The sequence below is a fragment of the Eleutherodactylus coqui genome, chromosome 1 (assembly GCF_035609145.1).
Source record: "Eleutherodactylus coqui strain aEleCoq1 chromosome 1, aEleCoq1.hap1, whole genome shotgun sequence".
Taxonomy (NCBI): domain Eukaryota; kingdom Metazoa; phylum Chordata; class Amphibia; order Anura; family Eleutherodactylidae; genus Eleutherodactylus; species Eleutherodactylus coqui.
Genome location: NC_089837.1, coordinates 190612640 through 190632760, shown reverse-complemented (window position 1 = coordinate 190632760; position 20121 = coordinate 190612640). Strand labels below are relative to the sequence as shown.

The 20121-nt window shown below is 42.8% G+C and overlaps 1 protein-coding gene across 1 annotated transcript; it reads right to left on the bottom strand.

The window, feature by feature from the left end:
* Window positions 1–6991: 6991 nt before the first annotated feature.
* On the bottom strand, window positions 6992–16079 carry LOC136572778 (nuclear receptor subfamily 0 group B member 2-like). The gene is made up of 4 exons (XM_066573712.1): window positions 15989–16079; window positions 13205–13403; window positions 10792–11372; window positions 6992–7233 (listed from the first exon to the last, which is right to left on the bottom strand). Exons 1-4 carry the CDS (start codon window positions 16077–16079, stop codon window positions 6992–6994), a joined length of 1113 nt encoding a protein of 370 aa, XP_066429809.1.
* Window positions 16080–20121: the final 4042 nt, after the last annotated feature.

Here is a 20121-nt window from a genome sequence, read left to right as displayed (position 1 = left end):
CCTGTGTTCCTTTCTCCTCACTGTGGGATCACCGTGAGGAGGAGACTGAATGGCTCAGCGGTCGAGCATGTGCAGCGCTACTATGTTCATTCAAATCACTTCACCCCCATTCTCGGGATTGTTAGTTTTCCGTTTTCTTTTTTTTAACGGAACAAATCCCATTGTCTGCAGGGCTGTTTGTTCTTCAATGGAATAGAAGCAAACTGAAAGCTTTCCGCTTTTTTGAAAACGCATAGAAATCAATGGGGGAAAAAATTGGTACTTCCACTTGGCGCCTTCTGCACTTGACTACTACTGGTGTTCAACCAGTCATAGACGGTACTTCTGCCCATCGTGTTCTCCTGTTGGCGAGCAGTATGGAGAAGAGGAAGGGGAACAATGTGCAGGTCGGCTGATTGGGTATTTCTTCCCAACCTGGATGCTGCAGCACCCCTGGCAGGTTCTCGCGGTTGAGAATCACTGGGGGTATAGACACACCTCATTGATAAGGAAAATAGTAACAACCAGTTGTCAATTTATGCATACAATACCAAGATGAATGACAGAAGAATGGTGCAATGATGACTGCAGAAAAAGTCCAAGAGCAGTATGTATGGTGCAAATTCCAGCATCAATAACGATGCATCTTCTATTTTTCCACAAGAACTGCTATGTTTCGACCTACGCAAAGGTCTTTGTCAAGAAGAATGGCACACTGGAGACGTCAAAGGCCCTGCAACTGTCACACATAGTCTATGATGGCTTCCATTCAATGAATATAGAAAAGATCTTAACATATATGTCTAACACACACCCACTCCTACAAAGATCAGAGCTCTTCACTGCTGTTTAATCAATGTCAATGCTGACCATGGCATATAAGCCGCTAGTGAGGATGAGGGCCCCCTACATCACTCTTTGGCCCCTCCCAAACACGATCATGAGGTGCTGATGGATTGTCTTGGCAGCCGATAGTCTAGTGCAGGTTCCTAGGCCTGCCACGTATTCCAGCATGCTAAGCACTATAGATAGAGAAAACTAAAAACGTTCTAGGTCTCAAAATATGGTAAGTTATTTTCAGAATTCTTTTTTGCTTTAATTTTTTTTAAAAAGTTTTTATTTTTTAAAAGTTGTAAAACATAAAAGTAAATTTGGTATCTCCAGAATCACACTAATCTGCAGAATAAAGTGGATACATACTTCTAACTACAATGTAAATGCTGTAACAAGAAAACCCAAAAAACAATGTTGCAATTGTGTTTTTTTTCTTCATTTAACCCCACTTAAACATTTAAAGTTTTTTCAATGCATTATATGGTACATTAAATGGGATCAATAAAAACACAACTTGTCCTGCACAAAACAAGCCCTCACATAGCTATGTTGATGGGAGAAAAAAGTTATGGCTCCTGAAAGGCACCGCTAAAAAAACTGTCAGGCCCTTTAAAGGAGTTGTGCCAAGGTCAAAAGTTATCAGCTGTTTACAGCATATGGGATAACTTTTTGGGTAGTGGGAATCTGACCACTGAAGCCCCCACCTATTCCAGGAATGCACAGGCACACTACTACTCCATTCATTTCAGTGGGAGCGCTGTAGATTACCAAGTGCTTGAATAACCCCTTTAAAGGTTAAACTATGCTTCTGATAAACAAATTTCCATGAAGCAATAGTAGAAGTGAATAGAAATAAAAAGTAATGTAAATATGTGGCAAATCTTCTGTCCGTCCGCCCAGTGTTGTGTAGCCTTAAGTGGACCAAGTGCTGATGCCAGCCCTGCCAATATATATACCCTTCTTTGTGAACACCATGCTGAACATTGCTGAGTTTGTGTATGTGGCAAAATAACTTTTTCAGGTAGCAAGGTTACCGTGAGAAGGACTATAAGGAAATAAACACTCTTACTCAAGCAATGTGGACCACAGCAAGGACTTCTTCAAACAGAAAATATTTATTCCTATAACATATTCACACAATAAGGGAATTAAATCCACATCCTGGGAATTGTTCCTCTATTACGCTAGTAGCCACCTGTAGATGCAGAAGAGCTGGTGTATTGCACAGGTACAACCTAATGAGTACTAAGACACTTATTTCAATTTCGTATAGTGCAAGTCACAACGGCATCAGATTGTAATATTTTCAACATGCCATGTTAGTCTTTCCCGGGCCATTGTAGCTGGAAACCAGCAGCCACACCACCTGACTGTTTAGCTGTATTGTTTCTATGTATTTTTCTTTGATCTCCATTTTTTTCAGCAATGCGACAATGTCCAGGAACAAATTAATATTTTAACTTGAGATATCATTGGGCATTCAGAGCTTATTAAAGGAAACCGTCACCAGGTATGACAGCACTTCACTATATTGTTGTATTCTGAAATGCTGCGGTGTTTCAGAATAAAGATAATTTGAAGTATGGCTCGGAAGGGTTCTGGAACGGAGCTTCACGTTAAATGGGCGGGTCGTGTCTGCCTCGTCCCACCTGCATCTTGCAGACTGCCAGTTCACTCCCCTTTTGTGCTCCAGAGAAAATGGGGGAATTGAGTAGTATATTTTGCTTAACCCCTTAGTGAACAGCCCATTGCCTTTTTACGTCCTGGCCTTCCTAGAGGACATAAAAACATGCCTCCTCTGGGAATGACAGCCCTGCAGGCTCAGGACGTGATAGCTCCATGCTGCCGGTTACCGGAGGTAGCCGACAGCGTGGAGCTGTCATTCAGGGCCGCGGGACCCCACCCCCAGTCACGCAATCACCGGTATCCACCGGATACCAGCGATCGCGTTTAAGTTAACGAAAAGTTGAAAAAATTAATATTTCAGCTCCCCTTACAGATTGGATCCGTACGGGGAGCTGAGACTACTCATGCTCCGCGCCGTCCGGCGTCTTCTTCGTTCTCCCCGGCCCTGCCGCCGGCGTCTGCGCGTGCGCGCCAGGCGCATTATGTTACGCGCATGTGCAGGGAGGCCCGGGAAATTTTAAAACTCCCTGCTCCCGGCTAGTATGAGTAGCCGAGAGCAGGGAGCTGTCACCGGGAGCCGCTGTATGCGGTTCCCGGTCACATGATCGCTGCTATCCCAAGTGGATAACAACGATCATGTAAAAGTTAAAAAAAAGTTTGTTTCATCTCCCCTCATGGATCATATTCATGAGGGGTATAGGAAATTAGGTACCTAAAGGCCCCAGATTTTTTCACGGACATTGCCAGCTTCTGTGCACGCGCCCGTTGCCAAAATGGCGGACGCAAACGCAAAAGCCGCAGATTGGCGGGGTAATATAAAATCTCCCCGCACCTGGCTACTAAATGTAGCCAAGAGCCTGGAGATTACATGGGGTGCCACGGTACGCGTTTCCCAGTCACGTGATCCATTGGATAACGGCAATCACGTAAAAGTAAAAAAAACCTCAATTTTCACCTCCTGTCACGGGTCAGATCTGTGAGGGGAGGTGAAATTACTTAAATAAGGCCACCGGCAATGTCCCCTGGCGGGATCCTTATCCGCTTACTTTTCCCCAGTTTCGGCGCATGTGCCCGTCGCCAAAATGGCAGGCGCAAGCGCCGAAGCTGGGGAGAGCAAAAGGGAAATTTAAAATCTCCGTGCTCCTGGCTACTAAAGGTAGCCAAGAGCTTGGAGATGTCACGGGGGGGGGGGGGGGGTTGGGGGGCGGTGAGCGGTCTTCGGTCACGTGATCGCCATTATCCAATGGACAATGGCAATCACGTAAAAGTTAAAAGACAGTTAAAGTTTGACGCTCCGTTCAGTTTGGGCCCCGTTGTGCATGCAGACAGAAGATTAGGGCCACAATGGATATGTTTCTAAACACGGGACAAATGAGGGTATACATTTTGGGGTAAAAGTCTTTATTACTATGTATGCTGTACAAAAAAAACTTTTTAAAATAACAATTGCCAAAGAAACAAAAATCGTAATTTTTTCCTTCTGCTTTCCTTGATTCATTTAAAAACGGTGGAGTCAAAATACTCAGTACACCCCTAGATGAATGCGTTAAGGGGTCTAGTTTTTAAAATGGCGTCATTTGTGGGGTTCTCTATCGTTTTGGCCTCTCAAGGGCTCTACAAGTGGGCTCTACAAGCACCTTCAAGCAAAATGTCTGTTCTGAAAACCACCCGCTGCTCCTTTCGGTTTTGGCCCCGTTGTGCATACGAACAGAAGATTAGGGCCATAATGGGTATGTTTCTGAACACAGGACAAACAGGGGGAACCATTTTGGGGTGTAAATTCTCATTTTCATGTGCACTATAGAAAAAAAAACTGTGTTTAAAATTACGTATTTGCAATTAAATATGAAATTTTATTTTTTCTCCTCTAATTTGCATTAATTCCTGAAAAGAAACTGTGGGGTCAAATACTCCTGACATCCCTCAGTGAATATATTAAGGGGTGTAGTTTTTAAAATTGGGTCATTTGTGGAGGTATCTATCATTCTGACACCCATGAGCCTTTGCAACCTTGGCTTGGTGCCAGAAAATAAAGTGCTCCTCAAAATGTTGATAATTAATGTTAAATTTGTACGGCTCCTAAATGGTTAAAAAAAAATGAAAGTTTTTCCAATGTGCGCCCAGAATAAAATAAATAGATGGAAATATATATCTTATCAAAAATTTCTATGTTATGTTTGCACATATTTGAGATATTGCAGTTGGAAATGTGAAAAAAATGACGATTTTTTTTTCATAATTTTCCCAATTTTAGCGCTTTTAATAAATATACACAAATTCTATGGGTCTATTTTTACCACCTAAATGAAGTACAACATGTGGCGGAAAAACAATGTCAGAATCACTTGGATATGCAAAACCTTATGGAGTTTCTCCATGTAAAAGTGACACGTTAGATTTCCAAAATTTGGCCTGGTCATTAAAGGAGATGTCCCGAGGCAGCAAGTGGGGTTATACACTTCTGTATGGCCATAATAATGCACTTTGTAATATACATTGTGCATTAATTATGAGCCATACAGAAGTTATAAAAAGTTTTTTACTTACCTGCTCCGTTGCTAGCGTCCTCGTCTCCATGGTGCCGACTAATTTTTGGCCTCCGATGGCCAAATTAGCCGCGCTTGCGCAGTCCGGGTCTTCTGCTGTTCTCTATGGGGCTCCGTGTAGCTCCGTGTAGCTCCGCCCCGTCACGTGCCGATTCCAGCCAATCAGGAGGCTGGAATCGGCAGTGGACCGCACAGAAGAGCTGCGGTCCACGAAGATAGAGGATCCCGGCGGCCATCTTCAGCGGTAAGTATTGAAGTCACCGGACCGCCGGGATTCAGGTAAGCGCTGTGCGGGTGGTTTTTTTAACCCCTGCATCGGGGTTGTCTCGCGCCGAACGGGGGGGGGGGTTTAAAAAAAAAAAAACCCGTTTCGGCGCGGGACATCTCCTTTAAGGCGCAAACAGGCTTGGTCACTAAGGGGTTAAATAAATCAAAGCATCAAAATCCTGTGGTTACCTCTGGCCTACATTCCTGGAAAAGCTGCTACGATCTTCACTGTTCTGATGCTGTCCAGAATCAGAGGGGGTTGAGAGACATACCTACCCATATTGTCTCTCCTCCTTGAGCAGTAAGTATTTATCAGGTTTACTTATGGAATTCTCTTTACATATTACTCATTTTGAGCGCCAGTTCTAATTCTGTTTTCTCTTATTTGGCTTATCGTCTATTTGGAGGAGCCTGCTCACCATTTATGGTTTGTAAATTGGGGTCTTGCCATGATCATTTCACCTTGATGGCTTTGTTGTTGAAGGATCTCTCAGGAAATAATGTGGCACCATCCGGCATCACAACGCCAGTGGGTTTCATCCTCTAATTTGGATATAATTATTATATTCTAGTCCTGGCACCAGAGATCTGCTAAACTGTGGTACAACTTGGGAGGTTTCTTTTCAAGCATTTAATTGGCTGCCATGTCATTATTTGACTGAACAGAGGTTCTTGCAGTTGTCACCAGTGATCCATTTGAGAGTGGAGGTTAGGAAACCAGAATCGTGACATTCGGCTCACAAAAGGTAGCCTACAGAATTTACCGTGGCTTGCAATGCGTTGTGCAGCCTATTCTATACTGTGTAAATGGTCCCTTTTGAAGTCTATTCAAGGCAATGGAAACTTCTTCATTTAGGCTGCATGTCCACAGGCGATGATCATCGTCGGCGGATCACGCTGTGTGAAGCTTTCCATAGCGTTGCTATGGAAAGCGCAGCGACGGCGTCCACAAGCGGAGAATCATAGCGATTCTCCGCTCGCAGGATCTAATTCGGGATTTGCAGTGATTCTCCGCGGTGAGCCTATCTGTTAGATGGGCTCACCGCTGAGACCTGGCAGTGCTCCCCCCTCTTCCTCCGCAGCGGAATATCGCTGGCGATATTCCGTCACGGCCATGGACAGGCGGCTTTAAATGGCCACTTTTCAATTCCCTATTTTTGCATAAATAATCCTGTATTTATTGCTCATGTTCATTCTTTTATCAGGAAATGCAAAACTTTAAGGCTGGATTCACACAGGGCGGATTTGCCGCGGTTTTGCCGCAGCAGATCCGCCTGTGGCAAAACCGCCCGCGGCCGCTAATCTCGGGATTAGCCAGCCATGTGGATGAGATTTCTCAGAAATCTCGTCCACACAGGACGGCTAATCCGCTGCGGTAAATCCGGTGAAACAGCGGCTGCGGCCGCCGCAGCCGCGGTTTCAAAAGAAGCAGCATGTCTATTTACTTTCGGTTTTTTGTTTATTTATGTTACAGCCGCACTCTCCACTATGGGAGCGCCGGCCGCAACGGAAAAGCATGCGGCCGGACAGCTTCAAAGCCGCCGCAGCTTAAACCGCGGCGGTTCTCCCGGCGGAAATCTCACGGTTTTTGCTGCGGCCAAACCGCGAGATTTCCGACGAAAATACGCCCCGTGTGAATGCAGCCTAACAGTAATTTACAGTTTGGTTTTTTTTCAACAAGTGCCTTTGTAATAACATGTATGTATTTAACAACTTTTCAGGTTCTTATGTAGTTCACTTTAGCTGATAAACAGTGTTTCAAGCACTAGATCTTCCAAATTAATCTCCCCAGAGACTGGTCTAAAAAAAAGTTCTGTGATCACTCCTGAGTCAATGGCTTTTAGAATGTCCAGGGCCTCCAGCATCCACCTGAAACGGACATGACTTATGTTCTGCATCATTGAAGTGAACTCCATCAGCGTTGTTTGAGCCTCCAGTTGTAGGGTCTGAACATACTGCGGGAATCTCATACCTCGGATTCCTTGAGACATAGAAAAGAAAATGTTAAGAAATAAAAAGACTATTTGCAATACATAAAGAACAAGTTCCTGGTGTACAGAGGGGAATTAGCTGGTGTGCTCTATTACTGTATTCGCATGTAATTATTACTAATTGATAACCAGCAGTAACTACCTCACTTTTCTCTTTGACCTATATATACAGTAGCTCTTGCACTACAGTAATAAGGTGGAACTATCATGAGTAGTGATCAGCACATTTGATAGGAACCTCCTATCATGGACTAAATAGTTTATGACTGTGTACTGGTTGAACTGAGATAATGAGAACGCTCCTAGCTCTACCAGCTTATTCAGCTTAAGATGATTGTACCAGTGACAGCACGTATCATGAGCGATCCATAATAGTATAGGAGGGCACTGATTGGCTTTCACTATCCTAATGAATTACGGGACCACTAACCAAGTTTGTGATGTACTCCCTAACCTTCAAATACTGTACTCCCAGGAAGCTCTATGACTTTTGCTCAACCCTTACATAGGGAAAGAGTTTTTAATTAAATATCATATATTTTTGTATGTCTTCCTCACACAGACGTTTTTGTACAGCCTTTTTTCATTGCCTTTTCAGCGCTGCACTAAATGCCATACAACGCTCCCATTCATTTCAATGGGGCTGTTCACACAAGCGTCAAAACGCAGCATGTTCAATGCTGCACTTTGACAGCGATGCATTTTCTATCTTTGGCCGTTTTCAGTCCTGCGTCGCCCATTGAAATGAACGGGCAGTGGTTTCAGCGCTGCTAAGAACGTGGCACAACTTGGTACTACGTTTTTGATAGCACTAAACGCAAGCAGTAGCTGCACTACCTAAAAAAAAAAAAAGAAAATGCCTAGCTGGTGCCGTCCGGCCCCCTGCCGCTGTTCTCCGGAGCCCCAGGCAGGCTGCCGTGCACTTGTCCAGTCGATAAAGCATCTATTGCTAGTGACGGGATTGAAATCCCCACATCCAGTGAGAGTGATTGCTTTAATTGGCTGAGCTTCGGGCTGAGCCAGTCAGAGCCAGCGCTGGATGAACCAATCATAGCCATTCATTGAATGGCTGTGATTGTTGCATCCAGTGCTGTCTCTGATTGGCTGAGCTAGTGCTCAGCCAATCAGAACAATCTCTTGCTGGAGGCGGGGTCTTCAAACCCCATTACTAGCAAAGGATGCATTAGAAGCAGAAACCAAAAAGTGGCAACAGCACGCAAAATACATTTACATCATACCTATAATAAATACTCTAACCACATTAAATAATGCAAGGTTCTTGGTATATAATTTGATCAAATCATACTGCCCATCTACCAACCTCCAGGTGACCATGCTTTCAGATGGGTTCTAATGCTAATATCAGGTAGTTTAATCTTATCCTGGGAAAGATGGGTACCTACCCATAAGAACTCCTTGTTCAATTTCTGAGCTCTTTTATTGGCTAAAACCCCTGTGTCATCCCTTAAACCGGCCAGGGCTGCAACTATAAACAGAGACCGGAGCAGTGGACCTAGCACTGGTGTGGGAGTGGGGCAAGGTAAGTAAATCATAGTAACATAGTATGTAAGACATATCTCCATACACTTCAGCCTATTACCCCCCACCCCCCAGTATTGATCAAGAAAAAGGCAAAAAAAAAACCCAATGAGACAGGTGCCAATTTACCCAATTTAAGGAAAAAATATTCCTCCCCGACTCCAATCTGGCAATCGTAATAATCGCTGGATCAACAACCCTTCCGAAGTCATTAATGATTATAACATATAATATTGCATCGCTCAAGAAAGACGTTGAAGCCTCTCTTGAACGCCTTTATCGAATTCGCCACCACCACATCCTCATGCAGAGAGTTGCATAGTCTCACTGCTTTTACAGTAAAGATCCCCTTCTATGTCAGTATAGAAACCTTCTTTCCTCTAGAAGTAGAGGGTGCCTCCTTGTTACAGTTACAGTCCTGGGTATAAATAGATGATTGGAGAGATCTCTGTATTGACCCCTGATATAGCTATACATAATTAGGTTGCCCCTCAGATGCCTTTTTTCTAAACTAAATAACCCTAATTTTGATAACCTCTCTGGGTATTGTAATCCACCCATTCCATTTATTACTTTAGTTTCCCGCCTTTGTACCCGCTCAAGCTCTGATATGTCCTTCTTGAGTACCGCTGCCCAAAACTGTACAGAACATTCCATGTGTCGTCTGACCAGTGACTTGTAAAGAGGACGAACAATGTTCTCATCATGCGCCCCTAGACCTCTATTCATGCACGATTTCTTATGTTAGTGCATCTTAAGGGGTTGTGCTGAGATGTTACACCTCTGACAAATCCTTAAAGTAGGTAAGTCAAGTTTGCATGCGTTTTCTCTGGCTTAGGTCTCTCATATAGTGAGCAGCACCTCATGAGATACCATAAAAAATGAATAGTGTATTCAACTCCTATTTATAGTATGTCCTGCTAGCCAACTCCAATAAACTTTGATCATCCTAAAAAAGGAACATATTCAATTATGTTATAATTTACTTTTCTATACTGTGTGTTTTTAGAATTTTTAAAAGCAACTACTAAGGGTATCTACACTTTATGTAGTTTGTTATGCCAGAACTCAAAGGGTTTTTCCGAATATGGATTGAAGTAGCCAATGCCTATAGCTGTGATAAGAACTACACAGTGTAAGATGCCTATTTTTATATTTGAATTAAAAATACAATCAAGATAAACCTCTCTTATTTTATTATGGAGTTTGTAAAGAAATGGTAGTCTATTTTACAGTAGTGTGGTCTAAATCCCTGTTAAAAACCTCATCATCCTTTTGTATTACTTGTTTAACTTTGTATGTACTTAAGCTGACAATATAAGAGACAATAATATTTTTTTTCAATGTGCAGGCTCAACTTTTTAAAACGGGAAACTCTGCTATCAACAATTCTCTATTTTGTTCTGAATCCACCAGTCTACAAACAGTATTGAGTATGGGGCAGGCAAGAGCTGCCTTGGTAAAATTAAATACAATTTCTGAAGTTTCTCAGTAGAATATAGGTATAGTTCACTCTCTGAATACGGAGAGCAGTGGGATGTCATACTGTGTTGACCATCACAACAGCCTCTCTGCTTTCCCAATAGTAGAATGCATTGTTCATGATTAGAGATGAGCGAGCATACTCGCTAAGGACAATTACTCGATCGAGCATTGTCCTTAGCGAGTATCTCCCCGCTCGGAAGAAAAGGTTCAGCAGCCGACGCGGGTGACAGGTGAGTTGCGGCCATGAGCGGGGGGAGAGCGGGAGAGAGAGATCTCCCCTCCGTTCCTCCCCGCTCTACCTGCCCCCCGCCGGCAGCCGAATCTTTGCTCCCGAGCGGGCAGGTGCTATGCTCGATCGAGCAATTGCCCTTAGCGAGTATGCTCGCTCATCTCTATTCATGATACAATATTCTAATAGGATTAAGTATTGCAGCATTAGGTTTTGAGGTCCATTCTTAACACAACTCCAACTGTTTAACATTTAACTCATATATACATCCACATATGTAATAATCAAAACTTGCCTGGATTAAACAGTACCATGCCTTTGAGGTATGCATATTCCTTTGTGCAAATGTCCAAGCTCCAGAGTTTATGCAGAAACATCTGTAGTCTTTGCACTTCTTTGAAAGGCACTCCAGCATCAGATGTTAATGTAATATCACCCGCATTAGATGACTGATTAAGAAGTATCTTCTTGAGTAGACTGGGCATAGAAAGCTCTTCCCATTCAAAATCAACTCTCTCTTGAGCCAGTCCTAAAACAAAAAGTTGAGCCCAGCCTTCCCTTACTAGCAATATCTGGTCCTCCTGGAGCAGTTGACAGAAGGAAGGTAAATTTCTGATAAAAGTCACTGTCTTTAACAAAACATCTGAAGCTTTTTTGCAGATAATATCAGGATTCCTAAGTAACACTTTCCTGTGGCTATCACATGGACATCCTCTATTTGGGTTACAGATGTGTTGAAGATTGGTTTTAGCTGTGCTGCCTGAATTAAGCATTTGGAAGAGAATGCTGTTGACTGGATCTCGGCTACATTGACAGGTTCCTGGTCTTCCAGACCTACAAGCCATTGCAGTGTTGTAGGTCACCAAAGCATGTAGGCTGATGTGAAGTGTCTCATACCAGCAAATTGGTCTTCCTGTGTCATTGCCTACTAATGTGATCTTTTATACGCTCAGCAGTAATGAGAACGGGTGGTGTGCTAAAGTTGCCTTGAACTTTACTCTTACTAGAGTGTTTTCATTCACAATCATTCAAGGTGTGGTTTAAACCATGCTATCTGACAGAATTAAATTATCTGAATGAGGGACCCGGTCACGTATAGGGACAGAGCAGTAAGTGTTGTTTACAGTCTCATGCCACAGTCTGATATGGTGGAAAGCTGTGCCATGATATCAAGGACACTTACGAGGCTGCCAGCACTAACAGTATTCTTGCTTTTCTGAGGCTAATCAGACCTTGAAAGAGCAATTTGCAGACCACAAAGTACAGAAACAGCTCTTAATGTTTTCACTTTGTTATCTTAGTTTTATTGCACCGTATTTGTAGATTATTTTTGTCACTTGAAGGTAAAAGATAATATTTATAACAGAGTCTGCACCAATACTGTTTCCTCTGTGTCGCTGAGCAATGCTTGACCACTGCATTTGTCCAAAACAACACAGCAACCGGTATATGTGAATTGGGTATAACAATTCTAGTCCTTCACTGGTTTGCAGCAGTTAGGTATAAATGGAAGGGGTTTAACCACAGATAATTTATTACCACCCCCACCACCACCCCCCCCCCTATATATGGTATTGTGCAGTTTATATGTTCCTTTTAAAACATGTTTTAATACTGTTTCGGGGTTGCTATGCCATGACTGTACTGTGTGATATTTGTACGCCATAGAGTCTGTGCACCTGCTAGCCCACGTTTGTAAAGACACTGGTGGACTGCTGCACATGGTGTAGAAGATGGCACCAGGAATAAGGTTTCCTGGATGCCAGCTTGTGGGAGTAGTGTCAGTCAACAGGGACTGTTCTACTACAGTGCCACACTAATATGATGGTAAGTGTTGTGGCTCTTAGATGCTGCACCACAACACTGGTAAATATAGTATAGTTGCATCTATAGGAGGTTGTAGCATTTCAGGCACTAAGTTGGAGTCGGGGGCGCAGCCAATGAGGGTGGGCAACAAGGTCAGGCAAGCCAGGGTTCATACACGGAGATGTCAATGCAGCACAGAGGGTTAAGCAGAGACATGGTCAGGAGACAAGCCAGGGGTCAATACATGGAGGTCAATCTTCTTATTGCAGGCAACAAAGAGGAAGAGCTTGCTTAAAGGCTGGTAGGCACAATAAATATGCAAGGAATGAAGAGACAGGTTAATATAGGGAGCTAATTGGGAATGTACAAGACGCAGGGTGGATCAGACATGGAAACACAGAGCCAGGAACATGGGACTAGGAACAAGGTATTAGGAATCAGGGGAGCTATCCAGCATGCTGAATGGCTCAATCAGTAGAAGTATCATCTGAAGCACGTGATGTCGCAGGTTCAAGTCAGAGGTAGAGTTTTGTGCCAAGTGAGTGTGTACATGGTGAAGCACATATGTGCTGTGTTGTGAAGGAAGGCCCGAGTGCAGCTAATGAGGAGACAGCCAGTGGGCTGAAACCAGGGGCGTAACTAAAGGCTCAGGGGCCCTGATGCAAAACGTGAGCTGGGGCCCCCCCTCTATCTGTATCTGTTCTCGTACCCATACCTAAACCATGCTGCACAGAGACATAACTTGAAGCTTCTGGGCTCCAATGGAAAGCCTGTAACAGGGCCCCCAACTATAATGCTCTATTCATAGTACTGGGTTCCCTATATGGAGAAGAGAGGCCTTATGGGCCCCCTAAGGCTCCTGGGCCCGGGTGCAACCGCATCCCCTGCACCTCTATAGTTACGCCCCTGGCTGAAACACTGGCCACAAGAAGCGTGAAGCAGCCTCTATTATGGTCTCTGATTCCACTCTTAATGGAGTCCATGTGGTGTCATACTCAGTGTCTGCATCTGTGACTAGGTACAAACATATTAACAAAACCACATCTCTACTTACAGTTTCTGGACATACCAACCAAAACATATGACCCTTAAGACCTTCAGCTGCAAAGAACAAAGAACAGTGTAATGATATCCTGCATCAATTCAGTGCTACTCAGTGCAGAGGTGTGTTGTAGTCTTTGGTTGAGCTTTAGAGATTCCTGATTTTACAAATTTTTTTGGATGATGGATTTAAAAACCGGTTTGTTTGGAATTAATTTCTTCATGCCTTTGTTTGCCATTGAACGGGCACACAAAGCCCCTTCCACCCTTCTTCGCCTAGCACACCATCACAACCAATGCTGGACAGAATAATACTATTATTAGTACTAATAATACAAATATTATTGGTATAGAGATGTGACTTTTCACAGAGCAAGGGATAAAGGGGACATATGTTCTCATAATTGCTGACTATTGTCCTATTCTGATTTCTTTACATGTAAATAGGCTACTGCAAGACAAAGGGTATTCATACGTCTTCACTACCAAATTTTGGGTGATTGATTGGCCAACATACCAGGTTCTTTACAACACTAAATGGGTCCAAGGCCTGGTTGGATGCCAACCCCAGAAGGTCACCTGATTGATACTAGGTCGCGAGTGTGTTGACCTCTGTTATAGGGCAGATGCCTCTAGTTTCTCTAGAAACTCTGGAAGTCATGCTTATTTTCTTCAGACACTATGTGAACATTGTTGCCCTACTCTTCAAGGAACCTAATTGGGAAATCTTCCTAGACTCCCACCCTAAGAAAGGCACCAGCAACACACACAGCATATATCATTCATTCACTCATGCTTGAAAGTGCTGCGGAATAAGTTGGCCCTATACAAATAAAGATTATTATTATTGTCTCCAGCATCCTTGGTAACTGCAACCATAACTCAGATCCCAGTGAACAGAAAATGTATATGTGTGACTGGAGAAGGGAGCAGCAAAAGAGACCCCCTAGCCTCCGGATGGGCTGGTCAGATTGTCAAGAAGCCAGGCTTTTGTAAACTCTACCTGAAGTATTACAACGTTGGAGCCCCTGAGGTTACCAAAGCTTCTGATTTCTTGCAGCCCAGAAACCCCAGACCAGGTAACAAAAAAATATAAAATTCACAAACAGGTAATCCCACTGGGGCGAGGAAACCACTGGAAAGAGAGAGGAGGAGCTTTTTATATCCAGGTTTCTAGTCTGTAATGGGGAGGTCTCTCTCTTTTTTGCCAAGGATATGCAGGCATATGTCGCAGATGTGGGGACTTCTCTTATCTCACACAGGGCTCAAACCTATGACCTCTTGCGCTCCAGTCAGCAGCTTTCCTGTTGAGCCATTCAGACCTTTGAACAATTTCCCCTGCATATCTTAGCTTTGTTTCATGATCCCGTTTACCTAGATGCATACATCTTAATAAATTTGGCACACCTTGATCATTTGGCACAGAAGATGAAATCTTCACCTGCAGTGAGCTGTCTTTATTAATGATAAATCTGTCAGAAATTTGCTGGCCCCAATGCTCTGTTAATCCTGTCCACTTTTTTTGGTTATCCTCTTAGTGATAGAGATACTCTGTTACATAGTTGCCAACATACATTCAGGACATTTAAGCCTTGCCCCCAGACAGCTGAAACTTTCTCCAACCAAGAACACCCACAAACACCTGACTGCAAGAAATACTGGCAGACATGGACATGAAAACGGGGCAAAGTAAACAGTGGCACAAACAAGGGGCAAATGGACATAAACAAATATCTCCTTATCTGTGTTCATGTACATTCTGTAACGTCAAACTGGGACATAAACACTCAGCAGAATCTTACCGGTACATGGACTGCAGAACTGCGAACTGGACTTGGAACCAGTGGATATAACCAAGCAGCAGACATAAAACACTGACTGACAAACACTCAAAACACTCACCAGCATACCCGCATGAATAAACCGATAGAATTGCTATAATAAGTACGAGGAATTAGTTTGTGGATTGGCCAAGTCACTTAAGCCGCAAGCCAACTTCAAGAGTCCCCCTTGTCTCGCAGTCCCTACTCTAACGAGACAACTAACCCAGGATACCTGCCTGCAAGCAAGGCGATCGCCCCAATAGGGATGGCTCTGCACTAAAACCTAAGGACCTAACTAGCCCTAGATGTTAAAATGATCCACAGCAAGTTCTTACCACATGCACTGAGAGCAACACAGAAACGCAGGAGGCTGACACTGTTCACATTGAAGATAATCGACACTGCACAGACACCATGTCTAGTCAAATGCGCAGAAGATACAAAAGATTGCACAAACATGAAAGAACACAACATAGTTCACACTGAAGCCTGCACAGACAAGCAGGAACAGAAGACTACTCAAACTACTGGAGGGAAACCAGCAGAAACTGACAAAGGAGCTGGTATATATAAGCAACAGACAGTGAGATTGGCTGACTGGAACAAACCACACCTAGGTAGCTCAATCAACCACACCTATGGAGCTGTGCTGCTAGTAACACTGTGGTACAACAGATTCCAGCCAGCACAACCCTAATAATACCTCCCCCTTAAAGAGAGGCTTCTGGGGATACAGGTGCCTAACTCAGAATTTGGACAAACACCGCCCATTTTGTGGTCCTTCTGTTACTGTCGGCAACTGTTAAGGAGGTCTACTCTTACTATCCATAGTACCAACTAAAATAAGATTCCCAATTTTGTATTTCAGCCCTCCATTTTCCCTTATCACATTGTAGACGCTGTCTATGGTCATCTTAAAGCAGCATACAATTAAACAATGCTCTTTTAGTCAAACCCCTCTAATCCCAACACATCAGCCAAAATATGGAGAAAGCCAAGGTGAGACTGGCCCCTTTGATTACTAGGTTCAGCGTTTCTTTAAAATCTTTCATTCAGACAAAAAATACCCCCGCGCTCTGGAGCTCAGAAAGCAATAATCAACTTATGGTATACTATTCATTACAGTTTAATTGCAACGCCTGATCTTGGGGATATACCTGTGTTTGTTGTTCATGTTGTACTATTTGCTGGAGCTTGTATTATGTATCATCTGCACCACTGCTACCATTTAGAGGAAGTGACTTCGGCCCTAGGTTCCTGACTTGAGGCCGTCTTTGTTGGGACGATTATTCTTCTTATAGGCATGCTTTGCCACTTGGTGTAGGCAGAGTCAGATGTTTCCTTGTTGGTATGGAAATGTATTTGTGTTGTATACTTGTCTTTTCTCATAAAACTTTTGTGTTTGGTATATCCGAGTGGTGTCTATGTATGTCCAGATATTTACATTGGGGATTAATAGGCTGAACTGGATGGACATATGTCTTTTTTCGGCTCGTACTATGATACTGCCTTGATAGGGGTTATGTGCGTTCATGCAGGCTAGGTGAATAAACCTGCACTTGAATGGAACACTAGCATTCTATGTGAACTGCAAATGTCTTATCACAGTTTCCCATTGTCACACTACTTAATTATCCTGAGGCTATAAACAGCTTAATGGCATTGGAATGATTCAGAGGTTACATTTCCTTTCAACCCAAGGTTTACAAGTTTATTGCTTGTCTTTTGTTAACGTTGTCCATACATGCTGTGGTTTATCCACTGTAACCACATGTGGATCACCACTAATTTCCAGCTTGCCAATTGAAACAATAACTAGTTCAGGTGCTGCAATTAACGCTCATCCACATGTAGTCAGACCGCATCAACCATAGCACGTACGGGCATCCTAACATGAACCTTGTGATATAGTTAGTGCGTTTTTCTTTTTGGGGTGTTTCTCTTAATTTTGTGTGCGTTTCTTTGGGTTCATGGCACTGTTTTCAAAACACAGTATGATCTAGGTGAGGAACTTTTTTCAGGCGTTTACACATAGACCTCTCAATAGTAAAATAAAACGCAAGAGAAAAATGCTTGTCTACATAAAAAAGGCACCAAAAAAGGCTTTAGAAATGCATGAAATTCATGGCATGTTTTACAAGGTAGTAAAATGTGATTGTTCCCAGCAAGAGAAACCAAATAATCTTGTAGATATGATACCTTATAATGGCTAACAAAAATACGTGATGTTGCAAGCTTTTGAATCTCTCAGGATTCTTCCTCAGGCATAATGAAATAGATCCGAAGAGGTCTTAATATATACTCACATACTTATTACAAGGCACAGACATGGATTTGATTAATTTGCACTTGAAAGGATACTACAACAGGATGGGTAAGGAAATAAAGATGTACATAAATAGTCCATTGATAAAGATGTGAAGGTTTTATGGTTCCTGAATTAGTGTTAGGGGGTCACCAGGCCAGAGTGTTATCTGTTCTATAGATGTCTCATACTTTCCCAAAGAGATTCGAAAGCTTGCAATATCATGTATTTTTGTTAGCCATTAAAAGGTATCATATCTACAAGATTACTTGGTTTCTCATACTGAGAACAATCACATGTTGCTCTACTGGCTCACATGGTACCAAACCTTTTTCATTACAAGCTGGGAGAAAATGTGATTGGCCAAAAATACCATGACCAGACGTTAGCTGTAGGTCAATAGAGAGTAAGGAAGCCTGCTACAAACAATGTAGTTTTTTTCTTTTTCTTCACTTTAGTTGTGTTTTTTTTTCCTTCGGGGTTTTTTTTTTGTCCATGGCGGGGTTTTTTTGCAAATTACAGTGTGCTCTTTTTTTCAGGCATTTCCTCATAAACTTCTATATAGAAAAACAAAGCCCAAAAAAATGTATGTCTGTAGAAAAAAACGAAAACAAATAAAAGCTGAGAAAAAAATGTAATTCATGATGTTTTTACAAGCTAGAAAACAAAACAGTGTGTGTAGGAATCCTAAGGCTGTATTTCACAAAGCCATATGTGAGTTGTGCCCAAGAAATTGGAGCACAACTCGCATTGGACAGCACATGGAAACCCATTGTCAAGAAATCTCATCCACATGCTGCCCTATGGATTTTAGAGCTGCTAGACATCAATTTATACAGTGGACTTTTGCAGCAGTTTTCACTGATTCAAATGAGTGGGTGAAAACTGCAGCAAAACCAAGATAATTTGGTGCAGATTTTTCTGCTCTGGGCTTTTTCTGAAAATGTGCATGAGGCCTAATTCTTAAAAACTGAGGGAGACTTAAGACCTGCGTATTAAATGCAGTGTTTTAGATTGAACTATTTGTCGGGCTGTTGTATAAATGATGCAGAAAATATATTGAAAAACTGTATAGCTTCTTTATGGAAAAAAATAAACCTTTATCTGAAATGGAATACCCCTTTAAACAGCCATGTAACATGATTCACTGACTTTTCATCTCAGGTTTAAAAAAACTTTGAAGTTGTGCTTTTGTGAGTGAGGTTTGTTGGAAGATTTATGACATTACTGGTTATAGTCTGTTTTACTGCTGACCGTTGTTCCATCACAATTATATTGAATATTTGAATTGCTATAACAAGTAACTGTTTAGTAGCACTGAGTTCAAGGTTATTGAGCATATATTCAACTCTTGGCAAAAGTAATACTTATTTACTAAAAGTATAAAGTGAATATATTTGCAGATATAGTTGATTATCCCAAATTTTGGGGGGGCTATTAACCCCTTCTTGATCACCATATGGCTATACACAGAGTAAAGGCAGTTAGGACATATATGAACATCTGCAGTATAAGCTGTTGTTTAGATCAGGCTTGGAAGCTCTATACACAATGGGTACTAGTTGTCTTTGACAGCCAATACTGACCCACAACAGCCGCGCGTTGAGAGAGCAAGCAGACTGCAATCTTAGGCCTCAGTCACACGGGCGCATCGGCACCCGTACACCGGCGCCGATGCGCTCGTGTGACTGCAGGAAGGAGACGGACGTACCTGCAGAGAGCCGTCTCTCTGCAGCGCCAGAGGAAAGAACACATGACCGGCAATGAAGCCGGTCCCATGTTCTTTCCTCCAGCGTTGCAGAGAGACGGCCGTCTGCATGTACGTACGTCTGCTGGTGTCAGTCACACGGGCGCATCGCCGCCGGTGTACGGGTGCTGATGCGCCCATGTGACTGAGGCCTTAAAGAGTCCCCTAGACTTCGGAATAAATGTGTTATTAGATCATAATGTTTCTGCCCTGAAACCTTTTTTTTAAATTCTTTATTTGTTTTTCGAATTAGAGAAACAATTTAACATTGTCTAATTGCAACTACAAAATGCAAGTTACATATTTGCATAGGCTTTCCTTTATCTACGACAGTAGATATTAGTAGAAATTAGAACAGATTTGAAAATTATAAACTGAAATAATGGTCAACCTAAATATTCCCTTATGATGGGAATTGTCTGCTAGCTCCCTGAAGCCAACAGGAAACAGGTTAGGCTTAGCAGTGGGTAGGAGGGGATGATGCTAGGTATAAGGTAAGAGGAGGATGGGAGGCACAGAAGGGAGAGAAAGAAGGGGTGAGGGGAGAAAGAAAAATAAAAAGAGGGGGGGAGGAAACATTTTCCTTTGCACCCCATATTGAGTCGAGAGGTCTCATGAGCCATAAAGAGCCTAATATTCCTGTGAGTTTAGGAACTCCAACTTGTAGTGCCACGTTTTTAAGAACCTATCCTGAGAATCTATAGAGGCTGTAAGGTCCTCCATCTCCATTGTCTCGCGGATCTATTGCAACCACATTGAAACATAGGGAGGTGACGTTTGTCTCCATTGTTTCAGTATGCATGCCCTTGCTGCATCAACCAGATGTCTCACCACACAGCGCCTATAGGAATACAAGGGAATGCCACTGAGATGTAGGAGGAAGAATGCGGGTGATTTTGGGAG